This window comes from Pteropus alecto, unplaced genomic scaffold, assembly GCF_000325575.1.
Source record: "Pteropus alecto unplaced genomic scaffold, ASM32557v1 scaffold177, whole genome shotgun sequence".
NCBI lineage: Eukaryota > Metazoa > Chordata > Mammalia > Chiroptera > Pteropodidae > Pteropus > Pteropus alecto.
The window spans coordinates 286,434-312,301 of NW_006442207.1; the positions used below are offsets into that span (position 1 = coordinate 286,434).

The following is a 25,868-nucleotide window of genomic DNA, read 5'->3' on the forward strand; positions in this document are numbered from 1 at the left end:
CGGACCCCCCCCCCCTCCCCCCCACCCCCTCCCCTCCCCAGCCCTGCCCTCCCCCTTGTCCCGGGATCGCTCCGTCGCACCCACCATGATGGAAGACGACGGGCAGCCCCGGACTCTGTGAGTACCCGAGATTGGGGGTGCCAGGCGCCGAAAGGCCCGGGCATCACTGGACGCTGTGGGAGGGAGCAGGAGAGCTGGGCCGAAGCTGGGACTCTTGGCGGCCCCTGGCCGGGGCGGCGCGGACGCCAAGTGCATTCCTCATCTGTCCCCTTTTCCTTGGGAAGGAAGCCCTCCCTTCTCCCAGACAGTCACTTCTTGGGGCCTGGGGCTTGTTTCGACCTTCTCTCGCTCCTTTTGCACACCTTTCCTAGGCCGGGTTTCTGCATAGCAGAGGCTGTCAGGCCCGGGAGAGCTCCTGCTCTCTCTTTGCTCTTGGGGCCCTGGGCTGGGCCGGGAGCTGTCCCCACGGGGGCAGGGCCTGGTGGGGGTGGGACTGAGGGGTGGGACCGCAGCCGCATCCCCTGCGGGCCCCTAGGAATTAGCACTCGTGCCCTCCACGTCCCCAGCTCCAGTCGCTCCCGGCTCTTCTCCCAAAGCTAAGCTCTCTGAGGAAGCCGGACACTCTTCTGCCGCGCGATCCCCTACTCTCTGCCCCACGTGCCCCCGCCCACGCTGTCAGACACACTCGCCAAGCGCCCGCTACTTTCGAAGTGCAGAAGGGATGCCACTTGCCGCCGGAGCATCTTTCCCTTCTTGGATAACGAAGTTTACTTTGAGCGCTACCTACGCCAAACTGACAACCAGTTGTTAAACTGTTTATGCCCTTTTAGTGTTACCTCTTTTTAATCTGTGCGTTGAGACCTTCAGAGTCGGAGAAAAATGATGTCTTTATCCGCTATTCGATTTATGTCTTTTGAGCGCTCTTTCTCCTATCTTGCTGTTGCTTTGTATCTGAAGCCCAATCTAATGAATGAATTTCATCTTCCAACCACTTATTCGAGTTTCCTTCCTAAAGAAGAGTGATGACTCAGCATTTACATTTCTTTAACCTGAATTTTTTTTTTTAAAGTCAGTAATTTCTAATTAAATGTTTAAGTTGGGCACCTCTGGTTTTCCTAGCCTCTCGAAGCTCAACACGCCTACCTCGAGTACAAGGAGTCTCATCGCTGCTTTGTTTTCTTTTGCCTTTGCCTGGTATTTATACGATCATAGTTCACTTGGCTCAGCTATCTGATGGGGAAATTGCTTTTTGGGGAATAGATGAAGATGGATGGGTACTCAGGAAGCTTGACTAACTTCTCATCTCTTCAGTCCTACCAAGGAAAGTCCGCTCAGTAAAACATAACTGTCCGATATTGATACAGGTTTGGTTTTTAGTTGTTTTTTGGGGGGGAGCGGGGCTTGCACTTTTTTTTATTCCTATGTCCTATTCCTATGTCTCGCTATTTGCCATTCTGTTTTGAGAATTTGAGGCTAATTTAAGCGCATCAGATGCTTGAATCAAAAGCCTGCTTAGTGAAACTTTTATATTTGTTTTGTGCTTTCTTCCATTTCAGCCTTCTTTTCCCAGAAAAGAGAAATGAGACAAACTTGAAATTTGTCCTTTAACATCTGTTGAAGCCAAGGCTTAGTATTTAGTTAGCAATGTGTACTTTGATGGAAGCATCTGGGAAAGGTGGATTTAGAGCCTTGCTAGCATGTATTTAACAAAGAAAAAATTACATTGTATCTAAAAATCCAAAATGTCATCATTGCATCATAATAGCTGCTGAATAATTGGTAAATTCTCATGGCTGATTTCTTATTAACTATATTTATCCATTCCTTATGAAGAGAAATTCCTGTTTTTGCTGTGCTAAATAATATGCTATTTCAATACCTTTAATTCATGTAACTATCTTCGCATCTGTCTTATACTTCATCTCCATCATAGCTTACACTTTCTCCAGTAGACTAATAAGCTAACTTCTTTGTCACTTATGTCTTACCTCTAACTTCTCCAATATCTTGTTCTTTCTCTGAAACACTTAAGTTGTCTGTTTACAGTTGTCTAAAAATGTGACAATTGTACATATGAGTAAAGAAACATCATGGGCTTCAGTGTACCTGTATATCAATCAGTACATGCTTACTATTCTGTCTTTCTTTTTCCTTCTCCCACTCTTCTCATGGGAAGGGGTTTTTTTTTTTTTTTAGACAAGGACTGGTACATCCTCCTAGCTCTTACCCCTGCAGCATTTAGTTCACTGCCTGGAACATAAGAGGTACTCAAATATTTTACAATGATTATACTTCTTTTTATTAAATTAGTATTAAGTCCATTTTTTAAACAGTCTCGATTGGGTTAAAATTACAGGCACACACGACCGCCATACATGGTGCAGCCTGTTGATTTTACATATTTTTAAAAACCTTCAAATATAAAATTTTGAGATAAAAGCAGATGTTTCACAAATGGGATTTCGGGATCGGATTTTTAATAAAAATAATGCATAATAGTTTAAGTATCTGTTTTACATATTTTCAGAGTTCTTTAGATATGAATATTTGATGAAAACTTTGAATGTGGCTCTAAAGATTGATGTCTAGTAGGGTTTTATTTTATTTATGGAGATCTTTTTATTTTACATTGTGATCTATTGATTAGTATTTCAAGTGGCTAGTATGTTTTAAAAGAATGTACTCTTAACAAAACTTAAACTGTTTCCTTAAAATGCCTGTGTGTTACTAGTGAGGTTTTTTTCCTGCAGACACACACAAGCTAAGACATATGGTTCTATCATCAGAAAACAATATGGTGTTTATAGCCTAGGTAGGTCTTTAAATATTCATTACCTCTACAGTATTATTAATTTATTTGATGGTATTTAAAGTGGTATAGAATTGTTTTGATATTAAACATAAAGTTTATTTGTCATATAGTTGCTTTAAAGGTCTATTTGCTGATGCTCTCCATTCTCATTTGACATTTATTTTGGGGTAATATGTATTGAGTAACTTGTGAATTGAAAAAGCAAACAGGAGATCATGTTGTGTAGAACTGGCGTTGGAACTTGGACACCTACCTTGTAGGACACGCAATTCAGACTTGTATTGAGGATATCTTTGAGTGCAGTGATTAGATCCATGGTATATCTGATCTATAATATGACATTAAATTATAATGACGTTCTATTGTAGCTTATTTTCTTCATCTGTCCAATGTACCAAAATGAGTAGGAATTGTGGATCTGGGATTATACCACGTTATGCATTGCCATCCTTTAAGGCTATTCCTCCTGATACTCAGTCGAAAGGAGGAAATAAACCAATGATTTAGAGTATAATCTGAACAGCTAAGGGCAGTAGCAGAAGAAAATATTAACAATTTATAAAATTGACTTGCTATACCATGGATTTGGCTGTAATTAAGCCCTTCGTTCAACTTGATCATATTCTGTTTCTTTAAAATGTGCGTGTCTGTATGTCAATATCCCTCATGTAGTTGGTCAGTTCACTTGTACCTCCTGCACCTTTCCTCTACCCTGCCTCCTTCCTAAAATGAAATATTGACAAACCGATTAGTTCATTAGAGACCTATTGAAGGACATTGTTGCAAAATCTCCTCTTATATAGGAACTTGTCAAGAACAAAAGCAAAAATGTTACATTCTTATAATTCGACTATAGTACTTTGTATAAAAGTGCTGGTAATTTCAGCCTGGGTAGGGCTACCCTTTTCAGAGTGAGAGCATATTCAGTGTTGAAAAAGTGTGAATAGGCTTCTGAAAGGCATGATATTCTTAACTTAAAATTCAGCTCAGTTGGACATAGGAAGTAGTTTGGCAATGTGAACTTTTGCCCTACTGTGAAACTGCCAAGTTTCTAGTCCCAAATTGGATTTTAACCCTGATGTTAGGGATAAAGGCATCATTTTCCATTTTGAATGCTATAGTTCCTGCAGTTCCTTTTCTTAGATGACAAAATAGATCTATGGAATGCCTTTTTTTCCCCCTTGAGTTAATCTTTTTGGAATTTTCTAAATGTTTACTCTTTGGATTGACCTCTCAATACAAGAATTTGAGCCATTAGTCTCTGTTGTTTTATATATGTTCTTCAAGTAGAGATTTTATATTTAAACACTTGAAACTTTAGAATATGTTGACTGCTTCATAACCAGAGCTGAAAGAAAGCTTAGAAACTATAATTTAGAAAGAAAAACGGTTTCATTTCAGTACACTAAAAGGTAATATTCTTACCAGGTCTGGTGTTGACCATTTTATGTATTTTATGTAATCTTAAATATTTTTTAGTATTTATTTTGGGACAAATAATTTTTGTGACAATATAAAGGTACTTAAGCTGTACAGTACAGTATTTTAAAAATTGTGACGTGTTTCTCTGTGTAATATGATAAAGGCATATGTAAATAAATTATAGAACTCTGAGTAAAGGAAAATGCAACCTAAGATTTGAGTAAAATTTAGGTAGAATTATTTAGTGAATTATATCTTTTTTATACTGGTAAATTAAGATGTTCCACATGTTTTTGTAGAAGGCCTTTTTTATAATAGTTTTGGGAATTTAGTTTGCTGCTTTACCACTGGACTTTTAGTGGAGATACTTAAAAAATAGGAAACCTTAAAATTAGATTGTAGAAGTATTTCATGACATTCTAAACTTAGATTAACATTTTACTCTTTGGCTACAGTGCTTCAAATGTAAGTTAATATATCTAAATGTTCCCCTAGAAAGTCTTTAAAATTTATAACTGATTGGAAATAGGTTGACTTGGAATAAAAATTCTGTTAAACAGTAACAGCTTTAATTGTGACTATTAGATATGAAAGGTAATTAATGCAGTTTTTCCTGAACAAATCAATGTTTTAAATAGTAATGCAAATTTATAACTATTTAAAATTTGTTATGTTCAAATGATTGTTCTATTTTAATTTTGTTACTAGTTCGCTTCAGTATGTGAAAATCGGTTTTATTCACTCCTATTCTCTTAAAAATGAGCTAACTAGCGCTCTAGGTTAGATGAGTGTAACACTTAGACCAGCGTTACTTGCTTATTTTCTTTTTAGGTAGATCTACCTTGTACAAAAAAATTATTCCGTGCACGCATACTCACAAACCTGTGTGAATTAAGGGGCAGGCAGTTGTCTGGCTAGCTCATAATCCTATAACCTTTCACTACTGCTGGATAAAGTATGTCATTGTATGGCCTACCAATGTATCTGTTCTACTTCAATTCTAAGGATAAGATGGCATAGGTAGACCTAAACCAGTTTGTCACTGGTTTAGTCTACTATTTAAGTAACATTGGGCTTGTATTTCAGTTTTAGAACATGTAAGTTAAAGATATTAACACTCATTGCAATGAATTTCTTAACCAAACTGGAAAATTGCTATTCATTCTTAATCAGATAATTTTCTTTTACATGTAAACTGACCTTTGTCAGTCTGTTTTTCCATTTCAGAGTGTTCCATCTCAAAGCAGTTATGTATTTAATATGGTAATAGATGCAAGGCTTATTTTGGTCTCAGTACTCAGTTTCCAGATGTTTTATATTAGGAAAATAAAGCATGTTCATGTACTTTCTCTATGTTAATTTTTACAAATATTATTTGCTTTATGAGGTTCAAACAGGCAAATTTTAGCAATTATACACCGAGTACCAGAAACATTTAAAAGGTTAACATTTATTAAGCTAAATTAAAATCCATGATACAAGAGAAACCAAGGTGATCGTCTCTGGGTGGTGGTGTCTTTTTTGTTTTGTTTAATTTATCTGTGTTTTAAAATTCTTATATAAAATACATATATTCAAGTTATAATTTTGAAAAATAATCCCAATTCTTTACATATGCATAGTCAAAAGTATACCTGGATTTGTCTTAAATTTTCTCTGAGTTTCTAAAGAAATCTTTATATTTGCTTGATCTACATAAACATGTATTTTGTTGATTCTGATGTATTTTAGGCTAGGAAATTTTATTATTTTATCCTGCTCTCCTAAAACAAAACAGTGAAGACATAGCATCAATAACAATTTAATTTAGCAAGACAAAACAAAACCCTCCAATCCTTGAGTGCTTTCTGTAATTTTAATTCTGTTCTTCCTTAATGTAATTGCTTTGGTTGGGGGTCTAAGATAAACTCAGCCTTATATATAATACCCTCAATGATTAGGAGCGTTAATGAATCAATATTTGTGGTATTGTGTGTGTATGTGTGTGTGATACATTATTTTGAATTGTATTTCACCTCCAGAAATTATAGCTATCTTAAGACTGGTTTAAATTTTTATTATTTTTATTCTAATAAGATGAGAAAATGATATATAGGGTACAGAATAATACGCTTTTGGGGCATGCAAGGTCACATTGATTTATTCTTTGTAAAGTCTTTTGAAATGGTACCTTAGTGGCCCAAGAACATTTGTTGCCTTCCTAAATAGGCATTAATCTTACTTTCATAGGATCAAGCTTAATTGGAAAGTTTTATTGAAGACAGGAGTGAAAATGAACTAAAAGGTGATGAGTTAAATGATAACACGTTAGAGCCAGAGCTGAAAGAAAATTGCTGATGTTTTTTTCTTCTTGTTCAGATACGTAGGTAACCTCTCCAGAGATGTGACGGAAGTCCTCATACTTCAGTTATTCAGTCAGATTGGACCCTGTAAAAGCTGTAAAATGATAACAGAGGTAAGATCTTCCCAGTTCCATGTGCTGACAGCACGATGTTTAACATTTTGAGATACATGAGTTGATTAGTATCATTTTAAGCCCCAGGTTATTCTGGTGGAGGGATTCATGTCTGTTGTTTTGACTTATTTTGATCTGGCTGACAAACTAGGTTTAGAATGGAGTTTTATTTGTGAGGACAGAGTTCCTGTGCTATTATTTTCATTCTTTGTGATGTAGTTAATCTTCAAGTGATTCTGCTTGTAAAAAGTTGGGACAGCTTATCTCAGTGTTGAAAATCTGAATGATACTTCATACAATTCCAGTAAGAATGTTATAGATTTAGATAGTATAAAGTTTAGGGATTGGTGTATGTAAAAGCACATTTGGGCTGTTAATGTGCATAGTCCAGCAACATGCATCCTTTCTGTTTTTAGTAAATACTAATGACTGAGCAGCTTTTCATAGAAAGGGATTTAAATCATTAGGATAATAATTTTGTTTTCCTTTTTTTCCCCAAAGAAAACTACTCTTTATACTTTCCTGGTTAAGACTCTGTAGCAGTGCCCAGTGACTTGTGTTTCAGTTTCTTCTCTTATTTCTTTTTATTTATTCACTTAGTGTACCAGGTATTACGGTAAGTGTTAGGGGTACAGTGGTGAATAAGACTGTTCTTAGCCCCTTAGAATTTTATAGTGTAATGAGGGAGACAGAGGACTTAACAAGCACTAATGATGTAGGATAATAAATGCTACGGAAGCCTTTTCAAGCGTTGTGGGAGCACATGGATCCAAGCATGCTCTTAGGTCTGGAGAAGCTTCTTGGAGGAGTCATTGTCGAGGCTGAAACTGAAAAGTAATGGAAACTGGCTAGAAAGAAATTTGAAGACACAGGGATTCTAGATAGAGACAGGGGTCTTGATCCAGTCTGGTAGATAGAGCAGGGGTGCTTGCAAGAGGAGAGGGAAAGTTAGAAATCATAGCATGCTTGGAGTTTCTAATGGGATTAGGCATAGAGATGCCAGAGGATGAGGCAGGAGCGTTTGGTAGAGGCCAGAAGCTATGCCAAGGGGTTCATGGTAGGTCCTGAGACAGAGGGGGACTGTTAAAAACCTGTAAAGCAAATTGGCCTTTTGATCTTTCCTAACTAATGATAATCATCAGTCTCTTCTGATATTTTATATTTTCTCTTGTTCCTGTTTCTGATTATTCATTCATTCCTTCATTAATCAAAATTTACTTTGTGCTAGGTACTGGAGCTATGAGGAGAATAAAACAGTTCTGTGGTGATGATTGAAGGGTCGATGCTGTATGGGCTAGGCGGTGAGGGAAGATGTTACCTCTTTGAGCTGAGACAGGAATAACAAGATGGTGGTAGTGCCATCTATGTTAAGAGCTGGAGGCAGAGGGCATGGCAGATACAAAGGCCTTGAGTTGGTAATGAGTTTGGTGCGTTCGTGGAACCAAAGACTAGCATAGTTGGAGCTCGGTGAGTAGAGGGAAGTGGTGGGAAATTAGTCTAAGGAGGTAGGCCAGGGCAGGCAGGGTTGGAATCTCAGGGCAGCGCAGGCAATGACAGAGAGTTTGGATTTTAATCTGGTCATAGCGAGTTTTTAAGTAGGGTAATATACCCTGGTTTGCATTTTTCAAATTACTCTATTTGGAGAATTACTTTTGGGTGGAGAATGGATTGTAGAGGACAAGAATGGAAGGAGGGAAAGCAGCTGGGCTTATTTCACTAGTCTAGGTAAGAGATGATATAGACGTGTTCTCTAGAGTGGTAGCCTGCTATTCGAGATGGAGGTAAATTTGGGTTATATTATGGAGGTAAGAGTCAATAGGACTGGATTGGCTGCAGGACATAATGGGAAAGAAGACATAGAAAATGACCCTTAGATTCTTGTTTGTGCAATTGTGTGGATGGTCATGCTCTTTATTTGCTAAAATGGGCATGACCGAGGGAGGCATAGGATAGATGGGAGAGTGGCGGGAATCAAGAGCTGTGTTTTGGCAGTGCTCGTTCAAGATGTGCAGCGGACAGCTGAGTGGACATCATATGCAGGCAGTTGGATAAATTAGTTGGGACCTCTGAAGAGGCCAGTGCTGATGATGGCGGCTTGCAGTGGTATTTGAAGCAGTGGGACTAGATGAGCTCTAGTTCCTAGAGCTAGAGAGTGCTGACAGGGAAGAGTAGCGGGGCCCGGAGCATCTCAGCACTACAGTGGCGCGAGTTTGAGTTAAGGAGGAAGGACGACCTTCTCCAGCGAGGAAACAGGGAGACCGAGAGTGTGGTGGAATCTAGAGGAGACTATTAGGAGGAGGAGAGTTGTCAGCAGTTTTGAATTCGGTTTGAAAGTCAAGATGACAGAAAAGGGATCACAGAGACGGCGAAGGGGTCACTGGCGAGTTCGACATGAAGTTTCAGTGGCCTGGTTCCAGTGGTTGGGTTGGAAGCTGACGGGAGTGGGTTTAGGAGGGAATGAGATATGAGAAAGTGGAAAGAGTCACCAGAAAATTTCCATGAAACATTTCATAAAGGATTAAAGTGTTCTTTAAAAACCTGTGCACGTACTGCCGTACGAGGGGTGGAGGAATTTGAAACGAATTTTTGTAATTTATCCATAGCCTACAATTCTCACACTTGAACTTGTAAACAGTTGTAAGACCTCTTATTTCTCTGTCTTGACCTTTATGTCATCCAACAAAAATTGGTGAACACAGTAATTAAGGTAAGGACACAGGTGATTTTTAGTGTCACTTGGTGGTGGTGTAAGTGGGACACTTCCAAAGGGCGTGAACTCTAGTACGGACTGTCTAGCATTTATTTTCCTCTCCTGCGTTTCATTTCAGTATATGGAAAATCCTTTCTTCCCATTAGTTTTATGATTCTTTACTTTAGGTATTGTTTATTTTAGGTTCTACCTTTCCCTGTATACTATAAGAAATGTACGTTATCGATTCTATGGCAAATGTTTAAAAAATTTTAACACCTGACAGCTGGGATGTGATAGAAATCAGTGGTATCTTAAATGAGATGAAATGTGGTGTGATGTGCATGTGTAAGTGTGTGCGCGTGCGCACGCTGAGTGGGATCTGCCTGCTACTACTCACAAACTCGAAGTCAGGATGCATGGGTTGACTGGCTTACTGAAGCCTGTTGTTACGGATCTACCACGGGACTGGCTACAGTTACCAGTGTTCTCTTTAAATATCATCAGGGCAGAAGAGGTAGGACTAAAAGGAAAAATCGATTTACACAGTTTTAGCTTATTGTTTACCCTTAAAGGCCTTTCTTCAATGAATGTTACTAGTAAACGTTACCTTTTTCTCAAGAAGAATTTAAGTACATATTTTTATTTGGAGTTGTTTTCTTTCTCTACCTCTGAACAACAGCGTTCATGTGACTGCAGACAGTAGGATTTTGTATGGGAGCCCATAGTTTTCTTGTCAGTATTAATGATCATACTTTTGTTCCCCTCAAGGAAATGCCTCTGGTTCCTTCGCCACTATTGTTTTAGACGTCTTATTTTGGATTTTTCTTCTAAAACTTTCCTGGAATGAAAACCAGTGGTTGTTGAAAAGATCTTTATTTTATCTGGTATTTTTATCCCTTGTAAGTGCAACTAGAATTCCACATTTTAAATATTATTTTTTAGGGCATTTTACACTGAACAGTGATGAATGTTTTTAACCTTATGTTTAAAAAAGTATATATTTGTACAGTTGTGTAGCTCTACAGTATTGATTGCAATTTTATGAAATTTATTTCCATTTTGGTTATTAGAGTTGCTATAATTTAGGTAGTATTACTTTCTCATTGTCTTTATAAATACGTCTTTGTCAGCTACTGTTAAGCATAATGTTGTAGAATATATTTAATAAAGATTTCTTATCAGTATTTTTATAATATAAAACTATAGCTTTGGCCTGGAATATTTTATTCAGATACATTTTCAGAAGGTTTTTTTTCTTTATCATTAGAGTATTTTTCTGGTCTTTAAAAAACAAATTCAAAGTATATAGAATCTTCAGTACATTAGAATATTTTGAAAGACAGGGAATTCATTTCGATAGCTGGTTATAAATCTGAACTTTTTCTGTTTTCATTCTCAATCTTCCCTTATCTAGAAAAGAAATACATAATCTCATTGCATGTAGTACTAATACTCCTTTTGATCAGGAGTAAAGCTTGTTGAGTTGGTTCAGTTTTGTATTTTTTATAGTCATGAGATACAGTTAAAGAATGGTGATGATGCAGAAATAGAATTCTTTCTTTTGAAAATAATGTTGGGAGAGAAGAGCAGTGGTAAGGAAGGGGTCCTTATCTGTCAAATCTGAACCTGAGATTTTGTTTGGTCTTATATAAACTTCTATTTTATATTTATCATACTTCATACCGGAATTCTGTATTTTGATTTAATGCTGATAGTCATGCTTCTATACCACTTTGATAGTTCTGTTGGAGTACAACAGTGTTGTGAGGTACAAAGTCAGGCGTAGCTATAAGTCTTATTTTTAAAGTGTTAGGCTTTCATAAGCTTATGCAATCTCACCTGTACTTTCCTAGCTATCAGTAATGTTTTTTCCTGGATTTTCTTCTCAGCAACCCGATAGCAGAAGGGTCAACTCTTCTGTTGGATTTTCTGTTTTGCAGCATACAAGCAATGACCCATATTGCTTTGTGGAATTTTATGAACACAGAGATGCAGCTGCTGCATTAGCTGCTATGAATGGGAGAAAAATTTTGGGAAAGGTAAGATAATACAATAATGCCACCTCACGAGTATATGTGTTTGCATGTCAAATTAGTTTGTATTCTTTCTTAGCAAGTTTTTAAACAAATATTAAGCTCTGCTGAGTGATGGTTTTGCTTTATTCAGCCTAGTGCTTTTACAGAAATTATCCTGCTTGATAAATGATTTAATAAGTGGCAAGTGTTGTGATTCACAATGACATATCTAATAATTGTATTAAATATAATCTTTATTTTTAGGAGGTCAAAGTAAACTGGGCAACAACACCAAGTAGCCAGAAAAAAGATACTTCCAGTAAGTACTCCTGCTGCATTTTACTGTGGAAGAGTTCTGAAATTATCTTGGCAGCATTACCAGCCTAAGTAGGGTTTTTTCCTTCCCTTAGTGTTGCCGATAAAAGGTTGAGTAGCTTATTTCTTAAGTATTTGATTACCAAATGCTTTGATTTCAGATCACTTCCATGTGTTTGTTGGGGATTTGAGTCCAGAAATTACAACAGAAGATATCAAATCAGCATTTGCCCCTTTTGGTAAAATATCGTAAGTATCATAATCAATACTATATTCAGTAGTGATAGGCAAAATTGTATATAATTAACTTGTATAGGAATTAAGATTTTCTTACCCTAGTTAATGTGATTTTTTTTGTTTGTTTGTTTTGTTTTTTGATTAGTAGTTGTTGAAATGTTAATGTCATTTTAATGTTTTAGGGTCTTGTTTTCATCTAATCCTGTGTATAATATGTTAAAAAAAATCTTAAGTGATTCTGTTTGTTATCTTTGAAGCAGATGTTTGGGTGGTAAAAACCTATTATAAAGTCCAACTTTTTGTCAAATGTTTTCAAAATTCGATGTTTAAAGATAATGGGTTAACCAAAAGTAAATGTGATTTATACTATGTATTAAACTTTTAAAGGAGTTTATAAATGGGGGAGAGTAGGTAAATCCTTGGATATATTGTGGTTAAATTGAAAATGCGCATGTTTAATTATAATGATAAATGTGTTTTGTTATTGTACCTGAGTAGTAGTACTATTGTAGTATTAAAATGTTTCAATGTCTGAGCCATAAATGTGGGATTACAATAGATTTTTTTGTTAATGCTATTTTATTCTTCTAGTTAGGGCCCAAATGTGGTTTGATTTTTAACAAGTTTTATGCTCAAATTTCACTGTATGTTACTTAATTAAATATATTGGAAAATTAAAAGTGGTTACAAGTTATATAAAATGTTTATCATAATATTATCTTTTTGATTGAGATCCATTTATTTTATATATTTATTTTCTGTAGATTTAAATTAAACATTTTAGTATTTACAGGAATATGTTTCAACTAAGAACAACAATATTTTTCTCTGTACCTTCTTGTTGTTCTATAGATTTAATTTATTTGAAAGAAGCATTTAATTCTTAATTTTCTATTTTGATATTTGCTTTGCTTTTTAATCTCTAGATGTGGTAAGTAGTACTGTTTTAAAAATCAGTATAAAAAATAATACAGGTTGCTGTTTTTCAATCTTTATTTATACCTGAGACCTGCAGTTTTTCTAAAGTCCAAGTCACAATTAAAAGTAATAGCATTCTGGTTATTTTGCAGAATTGCTCATAAGAATGGACAGGATCTTGAAGGCTAACTGCAAGGAACTGTGCACACTGGAACTCAGTTGTAGATTTTTTTCTCATTTCTATTTATTCTTATTATACATTATTTATATATACATATTTTAGTATTTACATTTTAACATTCTATATTCAGTGGAGTTCTATATTTCCAATCATTTTAACTTACTCACTAAAATTTCTGTGTAAATTTGTTGTTTTCGTACTGGTGTGCTTAGCATTGTTGTTAGTTTTTTATTCTCCTTTCTTAAATTTCTGAAAATGTCAATTTTTCAAAATTTACAGCTGCCCAAACTCCAAAATGATGGTAGAGAATTGACCAAGAAAAATAAAGAAATCTGTTAACAGGCCATGTATGCCTTTTTAATTCCTATTTTTTCCTCTTTTTCAATTTTTTAATATTTCATATATTTTGTATCACTAGGCAGAAGACATTTAACTATTTAGAGATTGCATGGTAAAGTAGTTAGCATTGTTACAGTAATTTATAGAATCAGTAAACCTTAGCGGACACTAGCCAGTAGAATATTAGAAAAGGAAACTATTGTTCCTATTAATCTTCAGATTTGAGCATTTAGTTTAGACAGCACAGGCTATTTGATTAGGTTGCATGTTTATTACATGTTTTTGTCCTACTGCTTTTTTCTAACAGGTAAAGAAGCGTTAGGGAGAGTTCAGGAATGGCTGTAGTTAATTAGGGCTAACTGAAATTTTATTTAAAAAAATGCTCACAATACAGTGTGTGTGGTTCCTTTTAGTTTTTATTTTGAGGATGACTCTTACTTCCCTCATTTAGCTGTGCTTCTTTTCACAGGGATGCCCGAGTAGTTAAAGACATGGCAACTGGAAAATCCAAAGGCTATGGTTTTGTATCTTTTTATAACAAACTGGTACGTTCTTTCTACTCAATTTAAATTTAATACAAAATTTAGTCATTATCTAATTCAAGACTTGATGATTCTTAGATTTAACTACAAACATAGCTTTTATGTAATTTTGTGTGTTTTAATAAGAGCATAATTCTTTTTTTTTTTTTTCCATAAACTTGGAAATAAATACCTGGAAAAAGGTAGGCTGAGTATAAGGAATAGTATTAAAGTTGCATTTGTGCATTGGTGAAGGTAAGATGTGTCGGAAGTAAACCTCAAGACTAGGACAAATGAGCTTATCTCAGTACTTGGAGGAAAGTTAAATTATATTTAGTCTTAACCATGAAACTCTCAGTTTTAACTTTTTAATTATTCATACTTTTGTAGCCAGGATATTAATGATTACAGCAAATTATGTAAATGAAAATTTAAGCAGTTCATCTTGATTTTTGTACATATTCTTTAAGAAAGAGGTACCAAAATATCTAAGCATTTGCATTAACTAATTTCGAATAATAAAACGGGCTTTGACATTAGCATTTTAGAACAGTTGGAGCAATTTAAATTACCTGCATTTTATTGAAGCGGTAAGATAAAGGGCAGGAATTATATTCCTTTGCTTGGATTCATTTTCGATTCACATCACTTCTGAGAATCTAAACTTTTTTTATTGGTGGCAGCCATTTTACAGCATTCTCTAACAAGGCAGATGTCTTCTGTCTTAAAATGAGTTTTTAATCTTGTATCATAGTTATAATTCATTGTTAGTAGAATGTCAATTCTTGGGGGTAGGTTGGAATTTTTATATTCTACAATAAAAGATTACAAATCATCCAGAAAATTAAGATACTTGGAAACAACTTTGTCTTCGAGGATTTCTACTTTCCTTTTTATTTTGGTAATCAGTGGGATTGTGATATTTTCCTTGCATATTTGAATTATGATAAATTTCCCTTGATGCTTAAATGTTGTTCTGGAGTTTTGAAATCTATAAGTAATAATAGCTTTTATGAATCACTCAATTCAAATCACTTTTTTGTGAGTTTTGTTTGTTTAGGATACTTAGTGAATTCATTTACTGATAAGATTTATTGGATCCAGCAGTACCAATATTTTATTTCATCCTATATATCACTATTTTCTGAGTTCGTAATGTTTGCAATTGCTCTTTCTTTCTCTTTTTTCCTCCATAGGATGCAGAAAATGCCATTGTGCACATGGGAGGTCAGTGGTTAGGTGGTCGTCAAATCAGAACCAATTGGGCCACACGTAAACCCCCTGCACCTAAAAGTACACAAGAAAGTAAGATATTACTATATACATTAAAATTTTGGCTACTTCACAAAACCACATATGAGTACAGTCTTAATTTCTTAAAATTTTATTACCATTGCAAGACTCGTTTCATCTTGAATTTAACTGTCTGAAAATAATTGGGCTTTGATACAAGTATTTGGAGCTGTGAACCAGCTGGTTTTTATAGATCAAATGATAGTGTCAAGAAGGAAAATTCCATTTTGCCCCCCCAAATGCGGCATATCTTAATATGTAGTAATCAGTTTTACAATACTGTACAATTGTAACAAAAAGCAACATTTTTGTTTTCTTTCTACATACAGATAACACTAAGCAGTTGAGATTTGAAGATGTAGTAAACCAGTCAAGTCCAAAAAATTGTACTGTGTACTGTGGAGGAATTGCTTCCGGGTTAACAGGTTCAGTGTTCGTTTTTCTGACCCTTTTCTCTGTGGCGCTTCATCACCGTTAGTGCCAATTTCATGATAAACATGAGCCTTAAATATTTTATTTGTATGTTTTTTTCAGATCAGCTTATGAGACAGACATTCTCACCATTTGGACAAATCATGGAAATAAGAGTTTTTCCAGAGAAGGGCTACTCATTTGTCAGGTAAAGTTCTGCCTGTAATATTATTACTCTTACGTTTGGCCCATTTCTTTCAGTTGTATTATTTGATCCCCTCAGGTATCAAGTTTATTTTGGTACTAATTTGCAATGTAGAACTTTCAACTACGTCATCATGTACTTTAGGGTACCAATGCCAAATCAGCAGTTAAAAACTAATGAGCATCTGTGTTATTTACTGTGTCTTTTTTTAAAAAAAAGGAAACACTCCTCTTCCTCTCTTAGATTTTCAACCCATGAGAGTGCTGCGCATGCCATCGTCTCGGTGAACGGCACTGCGATTGAGGGACATGTTGTTAAGTGCTATTGGGGTAAAGAATCTCCTGATATGACTAAAAATTTCCAGCAGGTAACTCACTTTTTCATAGCGCTCCTTAAGGTTCCCATCCCACATGTCTGCACCAAAGCTTTAGACACTGAGGCAAACGAAAAGCCAAGCACATAGCCGCTTTCAGTTGATGTTATTGATGCTATTTCTAAAGTGATTATTTTGTGGTATTAACTGAATCTTAATACTTTCTTTTCACAGGTGTCACCACCCCAATAAACTTAGACAATGATAAATAACAGAGTCCTATTCACATAAGGGTGCTTACTTAGTTTTTCTCTTCCTTGTCTCCCACTTTCTTCAAATACTGTGGTTCTTTCTTGTTCCCTAAAACCGTAACTTGCTTTTTCCTAGGTCGACTATAGTCAGTGGGGTCAGTGGAGCCAAGTTTATGGAAACCCACAACAGTATGGACAGTATATGGCAAATGGGTGGCAAGTCCCGCCTTATGGAGTGTACGGGCAACCGTGGAATCAACAAGGATTTGGAGTAGAGTAAGTGGGTTTTTCTAGTCCAGAAACAGATGGTTCTGAAAAGAGAGAAAAGAGTGTATTTTCTTAGGGAGAACTCGAATTGTATATATCGAACTATGTGGAATTAGAAGCATTTAGAAACCTTATGAGGAATGATTTATAATGCTAAAAATTTGCTTTTTATAACCTAGGTAAAAAGGGAGGTTGGGGTAACTTGGTGTGTCCTGCTACCTCTAAAAGCAGTTGGCAGAATTTGATTTATATTTGTAATATACTGTTTCATCTACTTATTTATTTTTGCATGGAAAAGGTCTTTATCTAGGTATGTTCAGAAATTTCATGATTTATACCTGTTGGCTTGTGTGAGAAGTCTCAGATTTATCTGATACGAAGTAGCTTGCTTTTTTTCCTTTTTGATATTGAGTGGGTTGGTCTCTTGCACTTTTCTACCTCCGCCAGCCCTTTATTTTCACCCCTTCCTTTTCTTTCCAATGTGTACTACTGTTTTTGAAACTTCTTGTAAATTCATATGCTTTGTGCAGTATGCGGTAGATAGATAATATATTGAATCATTTGTTATTTTTTAAAAATTAGTTTTGAAATACCATTCAGAGAAGTTATCGTGTTAAGTTGTGGTTATCTTCACAAAAATTTAAAACTAATATTGGAATATTATTCTATATATAATATTCCAATTCCTATAAGTTGTATAGTACAAGTTTCCTTGCCCTTTGTTGTAGGTTTGTTGATTTCTTGTTTATTCTGTAGTTAGGCTCAGCTTGATTTTTGTATAAATATATAATTTTTCTCTTGTGTTTGCTGAAGATTCTATTTTTTTCTTCCAAGTCAATCACCTTCTGCTGCTTGGATGGGTGGATTTGGTGCTCAGCCTCCCCAAGGACAAGCTCCTCCCCCCGTAATACCTCCTCCTAACCAAGCTGGATATGGTATGGCAAGTTACCAAACACAGTGAGCTGGGACTCTAAACAAAATTGTAATTCATGATAGCTTCAGTATCCTGTGACATTCTGAAGACATGGAAGTAGACATCGGAAAATGAAAATATTTATTTTAAAAATTGAAATGTTTGGAACCTTTAGCACAGCTTTGCTTTGGTGAAGGACACATGTCTTCTAGTTCTGCCTTTTTAAGTTTTTGTTCATGATGGATATGAACATGATTTTTCTTTGTGTACAAAAACTAAAATAAAGTCAATAAAGACAATTCTTGACTACAAATTTTGATATAATAGGAGAACTGGGTAATCCATTTTGATTCTTAGATACTATTCCATTTTTATCTGGCTCCTCAGTATTTTAACTCACTGTGTTTTTAAAAGAGCAAAAAAAGGGAGGATCATGAATAACTGGGAATCACATATAAGTTCATCCTGAACCTTGCTACTCCCTTCCCCTACCCTGAGGTGGACCACATTCGAAGTCAGCAGAAAAAAAGTGTGATATTGAGAAGAAATGCATGGTTTCGGAGTCGCTTTGGAGGAAATATTTATTCTATGCCTAAAGAAACTGAAGCCAGACTGATAAAGAAATTTTGCAACCTAAATAAGAAACAGCGTTGTGTGAGTTACTTGAGCAAATCTTGGTGGTCCACATTAAGACCTATTTTTAAAACTTTAAAAAGTGTTATTAAAACTGTAGTAAATCACATTTCATTTGGGGGTGGGGGATTCCAAGTATGGTGTTTGTATTAAAGTCAGACAGTCATACTTGTGCTTTTACATGAAGTTTAAACGATATACATTGTAAATATTGAGTAACGACAGTGTTTAAAAAGCATGCTTCAACATAGAAGTAGCAGCAATGTAATTATTTGAAGTAACACTTAACGCACTCCATTGCATTGAATGCAGTGGATTGGTAAGAATGTTTAAGACATTTCCAGGTTGGCTACTATGTAAAATTAAAATTATACAAATTACTATACAGAAAAGGCCTTAATTTTAATTTCATATAAATCTTTGATGCATTAGTACATTTTAAAATGTCATTGGAAATTAGATTTTTTTTTCTTTTTTTTATTTACATTACTTGGTATGTAAATACCTTGATTAAAACCTTGTAAACCTATTTCAAGATTCCTATAAGTTGTATAGTACAAGTGTTTTTTAAAAATCTTGGTGTTTTTTAAAATTAGATATATTTTGCCCAAGAATTTTTTTTAACAAGATTGCTAAAGCATCTTATTTAGACAGTTCAATCTACCAATTTATAATTGGATATTCAGCTTAAATAGTACACAGAGTTGTGACTTTTATTTTTAATTTGTTCTCCTTGTGTGGGTAGTGTGCATGGGATGACGAGCCTGAACAGAGGCTGAGTTGTGTGAGTGCAGAATTTGTAAATGAACTGGTTGGGTAGATGTATAAGATTGAAGTTTGCTTCTGAGGTATTTTTCAGGCTATGTGGATAAAAATCTTCCTCAAATTTTTATCATAACAGGAATGTAAAAGAGAGAAAATCCTATGTATTTGAATTCTGACAGCTAGAGGGTGCAAATGTTTAGGCAGTGCATTTGAAATGTTTTGAGGCCTGGGCACCAAAGTGAGAAAACCCTTTACAATTAAGTAGGAAATTGCAGCTAACACCCACAGATCACTATTTTTTAAACTTTTGAAATATTACAATTAGCTTTGAAATAATGATGGTTATATAAATTGGTCACCACAATAATTTTGGTATTATTTTCTTTCTTTCCCATTTAGAAATAAAACCAAATGTTACTAAACCTGAAGATTCACAGGGTCTGAAGTTCTTCATCTTTGGGCCAAATTTTTATGGCACTTTAGTTTTAACCACAGTACTCTTCTGTTATTAAAATTTACCCTTATTTCTTTTGTTCACAGATAGTGTCTTTGGGGATATTATGGAAAAGTTGCTTTATATTTTATAAGGAGAACACTCAAATTATATCAATTATGCCTCCTAGTTAAAATTTTCTTGAATATATGTGAAACTTGAACAATTAAAGACTTTTTTAATATATTGAAAAAAGCCTATTAAATTCTCAGTTTGCCTTTTTTGGTCTGCCAGTAAATTAAACAGCTAATTGTGATAACAGCCAAATACAGCTACAATGTTTCCTAGTTGTATCTTCTAGGATTTAATAAAAGTATCAGGACAGGTTATATTGCCATAGTAAACACATGACTGAAGTGTCCTTCGTCTTAATCTAAAAGAGAACAGGATCTCATGATCAGCTCAGTGAATGGATATTATTTCATATTAAACGGCTTTTTAAAACATAAAACTACTTATCCAAATGAAATGTACCATTTTAGAATACAACTGTCAAGTTAACACAGACTTGAGACTATTTTATAACAAAGTGAAGTCAGTGCTGCCTTGATCCAATCTAAGCCTAAGAACCGTTGCCTTTTCCATGTTCATTAAAACAACAGCAGAGATTCTTTGGCATGCAACAGATGTTTCTTATTTTATAATTATTTTGAGATTTACTTTGGTGATGTGTTTCTGACTGCCATCTTCTTTGCTCTAATAATCTCTCTACTAATATTTCCATCCATGGCATTCCCACTTGATTTTTATGTCTGCTGGCAGGCAGAGGCTAAAATGACTGGCCAACATAAGCCAAAGCTGTAAACCACAGTTGAAGTTAAGTCTTTCAATAAAGACTAGACTATATGATAAGTGGCTTTTATTTATTGTCGTTTATTACATAATTATTCTTTCCAGGCTGCCATGAAATAAGCAGTTTTGTTTTAAGTTACAGTTAAAGTATGTGGAGTATACACTCGGGACCTATTTCTGCGTTCTGTGTAAACGTTAGCTTTGTTGAATTAAAATTTGACTTCTGGATATGAAGGAGTAGAAGTTTGCATCCTTCTAAATGTATGCTCTGTTAAATATCAATATGGTAAAATCTCATTAATTTAGAGCACAAATGATGGAAACCATTATTTTACCATGTCTACATTGATCTTTGGTGGTAGGTAAAGATGACATTTGACAAAGAGGAACTAAGAATTTAGTAAATTATCCAGACACTTTGCTAGCAGGTATGCCCAAAATAAATCTTACCTATTAATTAAAAGTCAGCATTTGGGCTTCCACTTAATATAAACATTTAATTTGCATATTTATTATATATTGGAAAGCTGCAAAAGTGACCTTAGACTTTTACTAGTTTATGTAAGCCACTTCATAAGTGGCCCAAATGAGCAGGTTTGTTTAAATATGAATTCTATTGTGTAGCAACAAAATGTCCTTAATTGTATTCAGATAGGTTACTATGAATTAAATTGCTATCTATGCCATTTTTAAACAAGGAAATGTGAATAATCATGACTTTTTAAAAATGTGTTATTCCAAATTGTAGTTACTGATATTTAAATGCCATATTAATATGAAACCTGGACTAATTAAATTGGGTCTATTTGGAAAATTACTGCATGACTAGAAACTAATTCACAGGTTACTTTGTGTAACTATCTCTTTTGGGGGGCAAGAATGACTTGGTTTTAGAATTGCCTAAATGTGAAGGAAGTTCAATTTATATATAGGAAATAGAGGAGGGAGAACTATATATATTTGGTGGTTTTTTTTAAATCTTAGAAAAAAGGGAAAGGGCATAATAGTAATTTACCCTTTTGTCATATTAGGCCTTTGTTGGAGGGAAGAGACGTTCGTTAATCCACTAATGTTCATAGTTTGGTTTTTAAACAAGAATGTCAGAGTAACAGTTGACAAAAGGCACATATCTAATAAATTATTAATGTTCCAACTCGGTTGTAATACATAAGCTAAATTATAGCTTTTCCAAATTGCATTTTCTTTTCGAAATTTTACTAACCATTGTTTCTCTGGGAAAGTGATCCTCATCGACTTTCTTGAAGTCATCTTGGAAAGTTTGCCAAACATGAATAAAACAAGTGTATCGGACAGCCGTTAGAGGAAAGCCAGGATAATTTTATGTTGAAAAGTAATGTCTGTCCAGCTGTTGATTTTGCAGCTGGGCTTGGCTTGCCTGTGGACCTGTTTTGACACTGCTTTGTTCTTCTGCGCTGACAAGAGTTTACAGAGAGCCTGGTTATCAGATGGTCTGTAGAATTGTATTTTTGAGGTACAGCAGGTTTTGCTATATACCACACTTGCTCAACTGTGACTTTTTTGTTTTCTGTTCCTATATATCTTTCTTCCTTGGTTTTCAATTTACCAATGAAGAGAAGTTCAAAACCATCTGGACAAAATGGGCATGAAATACATAGCCATATGCAACTGTGCCTGTTCTGAGAATTGATACTAATATTGTATAAATTTCAGATTTTTCACAGTTTATTTTACTGCTTAAGAATTATGACTTGAACAGCTCATTGTATGAGTTGAATGATTTATATGATTACTTTTGCTTACAAAAATAAAGCTAATCCATAAGTCAACACAGCCAAACAAAATTGAGAAAGCCCATTTAATGTTAGTTTTCTTCTTTTAGAAAAGGACTGAACTTGCAAAAATATTTTTAGCTAATTTCCTTTGGCTGGGTTATATGTTAGCCTATGGCCCAGCTCCTCACGTATCTGATGAAGATTCGGCAGGTAAAGGAGTGGTGTGACTAGGATAATGAAGGGAGAAGTTCTTTATTCAGAAGAGTGTTGACATGGGAAGGGACAACCCTGGGCAGGGGTAGGAGGCCATGCGTGATAATGATCATCAGGGCTTGGGTGTTGATACTTAATATGTTATTAGTTTAACACTGCACATTTTATCAAGAAGACTAAGAGATTTACCAGGTTATTGAAAATAAAATATTGCTAACATCTTTTATTTATTGGTCCTGATGATTTTTACTCAATTTTCTTTAGGGTGTGTTTTTATTAATGTATCTACTTGTGTATTAGAATGTTGGTCAAATGCTATAACTGAGACGAGGATATCTTTCAAAATCTGCATTTAGTTTATTAAAATCAGATGTCTTTTATTTTTTAAATGAACCATTCCCAGGTTGCTTTGCTATTTTTATGTCTTCGGTTATGTCAGTCTCTTCATTAGCGTGTAAGCCCCGTGGGGGCAGGGACTTGCTTTTGATAACTACACGAACCCTAGGTCTTACTTACATTAACAATATGTGGCACATGGTAGGTGTTCAGTAAATGCCGAATGCATGAACACTTGAAATAAAGGTAAACGTGTGTTTTAGTCTCCCTCATAAAACCTGCTTGAGCGGAACTTGATCAGGGGCAACTGGGTGCTTGTTCCAATGCAGATTTGGAGGCTACACAGTCGTGGTTGGAGGGAATCTGGGCTAAAACTAGTTGGAGAGGGTTCCTTTTTTCCTCTTCTGACTCTTGTCAGAGGCAGAAAACCCTGTTGGCCACAGTCCCACATTTCCCAGAAAATCTAGTTTTTTGGAGTTCTTGATCTTTGTGATTGCTACCTAGTATAGTTTGTCAAGCATCTTTCAAAGGTGACGAGGATGTTCTAATGGTAACGCACCGGGGTGTACCCACCAGGAACCAAAGCTGCCCCTGCATGACGCTCTTGGTGAATGTGAGTGTCACCGGGCGTGGCGCTGGGTAGTTTGGGGAGGGTTAATGTTTTAGGAAGAGGGGCTACCCCAAGGCAGAATTGGGTCGAACAGACAACTTGGAAATAGCCGTGGCAAGTGATAGTTAAGATTTCTGAAGTGTTACTTAGATCTCTAGCACATAGTCTGGTGCTTCAGCATATTCACTGATAAACTGGTTAGAATAGAAGGAAATTAATGGTTTAAGTGAGAATAAGATGACTAAAGACTCGCAGCCTTAGGTAATAATGTGAACTGTTGCTCCTCCATAGTATGGTGTCCTTGTGAGTGCTCAGTTAAAATAGTATGTATTTAAAATTTGCTTTGCCCTTCTGTCGCGAAGGGTGAATGTTTATCGAAGGCCTTGGATTCTATGTACTTAGTTTGGTTGGATCTGAAATGTGCCTTGAATCTAGTTAGGCTGTCAAATGCAGATGTTTTAAATTCTAATATATCAAGAAATTACTTGCATTTACTCTCAGGTATTTATAACCTTACTCAAATTTATTCTCTCTTTCAAGCAAATGCTTTGTTTTGACATGAAATTTGGTGATGATTTTATTAGACTTACTGAACTGCAGAAACGACCAAAAAAAAAAAGTGTCTTGTCAATCTTGCCTTCACCTGCTCCCTCTTCTTACCCTAGTCCAAACTGTCACCTTTGATGTGCTCTATGCAGTAGCTTCTTCTCTGGTCTGTGGACTTAAAAACCAGAACATTACACAGAAGAGCACACATCACCGCACAGCTCTGAATTTTCACAAAGCAGACACGTTCGCGTGTGGCTCCAAGATCAGGAAATGGGATATTGCCAGCACCCCAGAGACTTCCGTGTCCTCTCTGCTCTCTGGCCTCACCTCTTCCCCTAGAATAACCAGTCGCTAGCCTGATTTCTATGACCATAGCTTAGTTTGCTTATTTTTGAACTATATAAATATGGAATTAAGCAGTATACATTCTTTTGTATCTGATTTACTTAATACTATGAGTTTCTAGTTGCATGTCGCTAAGTTTTTCCATTTTGTAGTATTGTGTTAATGTGCCACAACTGATCTATTCTACCGTTTATTAAATACTTGGATTTCCATTTGGGAGTTACGTATAGTGCTGTAATGAATTTTTATAAATATCTTAGGGAACATTTCTGTCGAGTACATATACTTAGGGAGGCAAGTCTGGGTTATAGGATGTGTGTCTGATCAGTTCGGTAGACGTTGCTCAACAGTTTCCCAAAAACGGTTGCATCAGTTTGCACTTGCAAGCAGCATATGAAAGCTCCAGTTACTCTCCTCATTTCCAGCCCTAGATATTATCGGTCTTTATCCTGTTCTGGTATCTTACCTATGTCTTACGTAAGCTTTTAACCCGTCTAGTTTTTCTACACAACAGCCAGAATAACTTCATAACTTTTAATTTATTGTTATGTAAGTAATTCTTAAGCATGATACATAATTCAAAAGATACAAAAAGGGTATACAGTAAAAAAAATTGTCCCTCCTACTCATCCCTCCTAGCCATCTAGTTGCCATCTCAAGGGGTATTAATGTTACCAGCATCTTATATATTTTTATATATATATATTCATATTTTTTGTTATATATACTCTCTTTTTTCTAAAAATGATAGCATGTTGTATAGACTGTTCTGCATCTTATTCACTTAATAAAATTTAGAGATTATTCTATAACAGTTGCATTAATTTTAAAAAAGCACCTACTAACACATGGCCCAAAAATACCTCAATAACATCCCATTGCAGTTAGCATAAAATCCGAAGGTTTTAACATGGCTTTACATAGCCTTGCACCACTAGCTGCCTGCCTACCCATCTAGCCTCTCTCCCTATCTCCCTCTTTGTTAGCCAGCTCCGGTCACCCTGGCTATCTTTCAGTTCCTCTTATTCATCAAGCTTTCCCACCTCAGGGCCCTTGCATATGTCTCCTTAATCTAGAAAGCTCTTTTTTCCATCGTCTACCTGGCTATTTTTTTTCCCCCCAGAAAAGTCTTCCTTGACTGCCTCATTTCCATATCCAAGGATCCCTAGTTACACTTTCATTGTCCCTTTACTTTTTTCTTTACGATCCTTGAATCAATAAACATTTACGCGTTTATTTCATTAATGATGCTCTACCAGATTATAAATTCCACAGGGGTAGGAATTTTGTCTTTTGTATACAACTCTCATAGTGCCTATGTATTAGATGCTTAATGAGTAGTAAATTTGCAGAGTATTACTTATACAAAAGACTTCATGGCAAATAATAACAGTAATAATAAAGTAGGACTGGGGACAGAAGGGAGGGACATGGATGCATTGTGTCCAAAATCAGAGCAGTAGTTTGGCTATATCCATTAGAATAAGGTAAACGCATTCATAAAGGAAGCAGTTGAAGTCATTCTATTTTCCAGTGCACAGTTACTGCACCTCCCACCTTGTTGCTTAGTTAGACATCTCCCAAGGTCAGGTGGGCCACTGAGAGCTTCCTCTGGCAGCCTGTGTAGCTACAGCTGGTGATGGGAGTCTCTGAGTACTCGGCCATTGTGGGGAACAGGCAAGTTGACTTCTTCTCAGGAGCTCCTCTTGGCGTTCCGGAAGGTGTTTACGGTGGTGGCTGGAAAAGAAATCTCCACGGGGAAGCCAGTCTGGGTACAGACTTTGCCTTCCGCGGGCCCTGGCATGCGTGTCCCCTCTC

At 35.7% G+C, this 25,868-nt stretch overlaps 1 protein-coding gene across 8 annotated transcripts; it reads left to right on the plus strand.

Annotated features, from left to right (window-relative positions):
• Positions 1-6: 6 nt before the first annotated feature.
• On the plus strand, positions 7-18,585 carry TIAL1 (TIA1 cytotoxic granule associated RNA binding protein like 1). 8 transcript variants are annotated; one of them, XM_006920815.3, is made up of 14 exons: positions 7-117; positions 2,197-2,264; positions 2,751-2,812; positions 6,593-6,689; positions 11,271-11,420; positions 11,661-11,715; positions 11,873-11,960; positions 13,856-13,931; positions 15,104-15,212; positions 15,530-15,625; positions 15,735-15,819; positions 16,060-16,183; positions 16,517-16,656; positions 17,482-18,585. In XM_006920815.3, exons 4-14 carry the CDS (start codon positions 6,678-6,680, stop codon positions 17,606-17,608), a joined length of 1,062 nt encoding a protein of 353 aa, XP_006920877.1. In that variant the 5' UTR covers positions 7-117; positions 2,197-2,264; positions 2,751-2,812; positions 6,593-6,677; the 3' UTR covers positions 17,609-18,585. The 8 variants fall into 8 exon arrangements, with proteins under 8 accessions (XP_006920877.1, XP_024894916.1, XP_006920878.1 ...); XM_025039148.1 differs by having other exon boundaries at positions 11,322-11,420; XM_006920816.3 differs by lacking the exon at positions 2,751-2,812.
• The last annotated feature ends 7,283 nt before the right edge of the window (positions 18,586-25,868 follow it).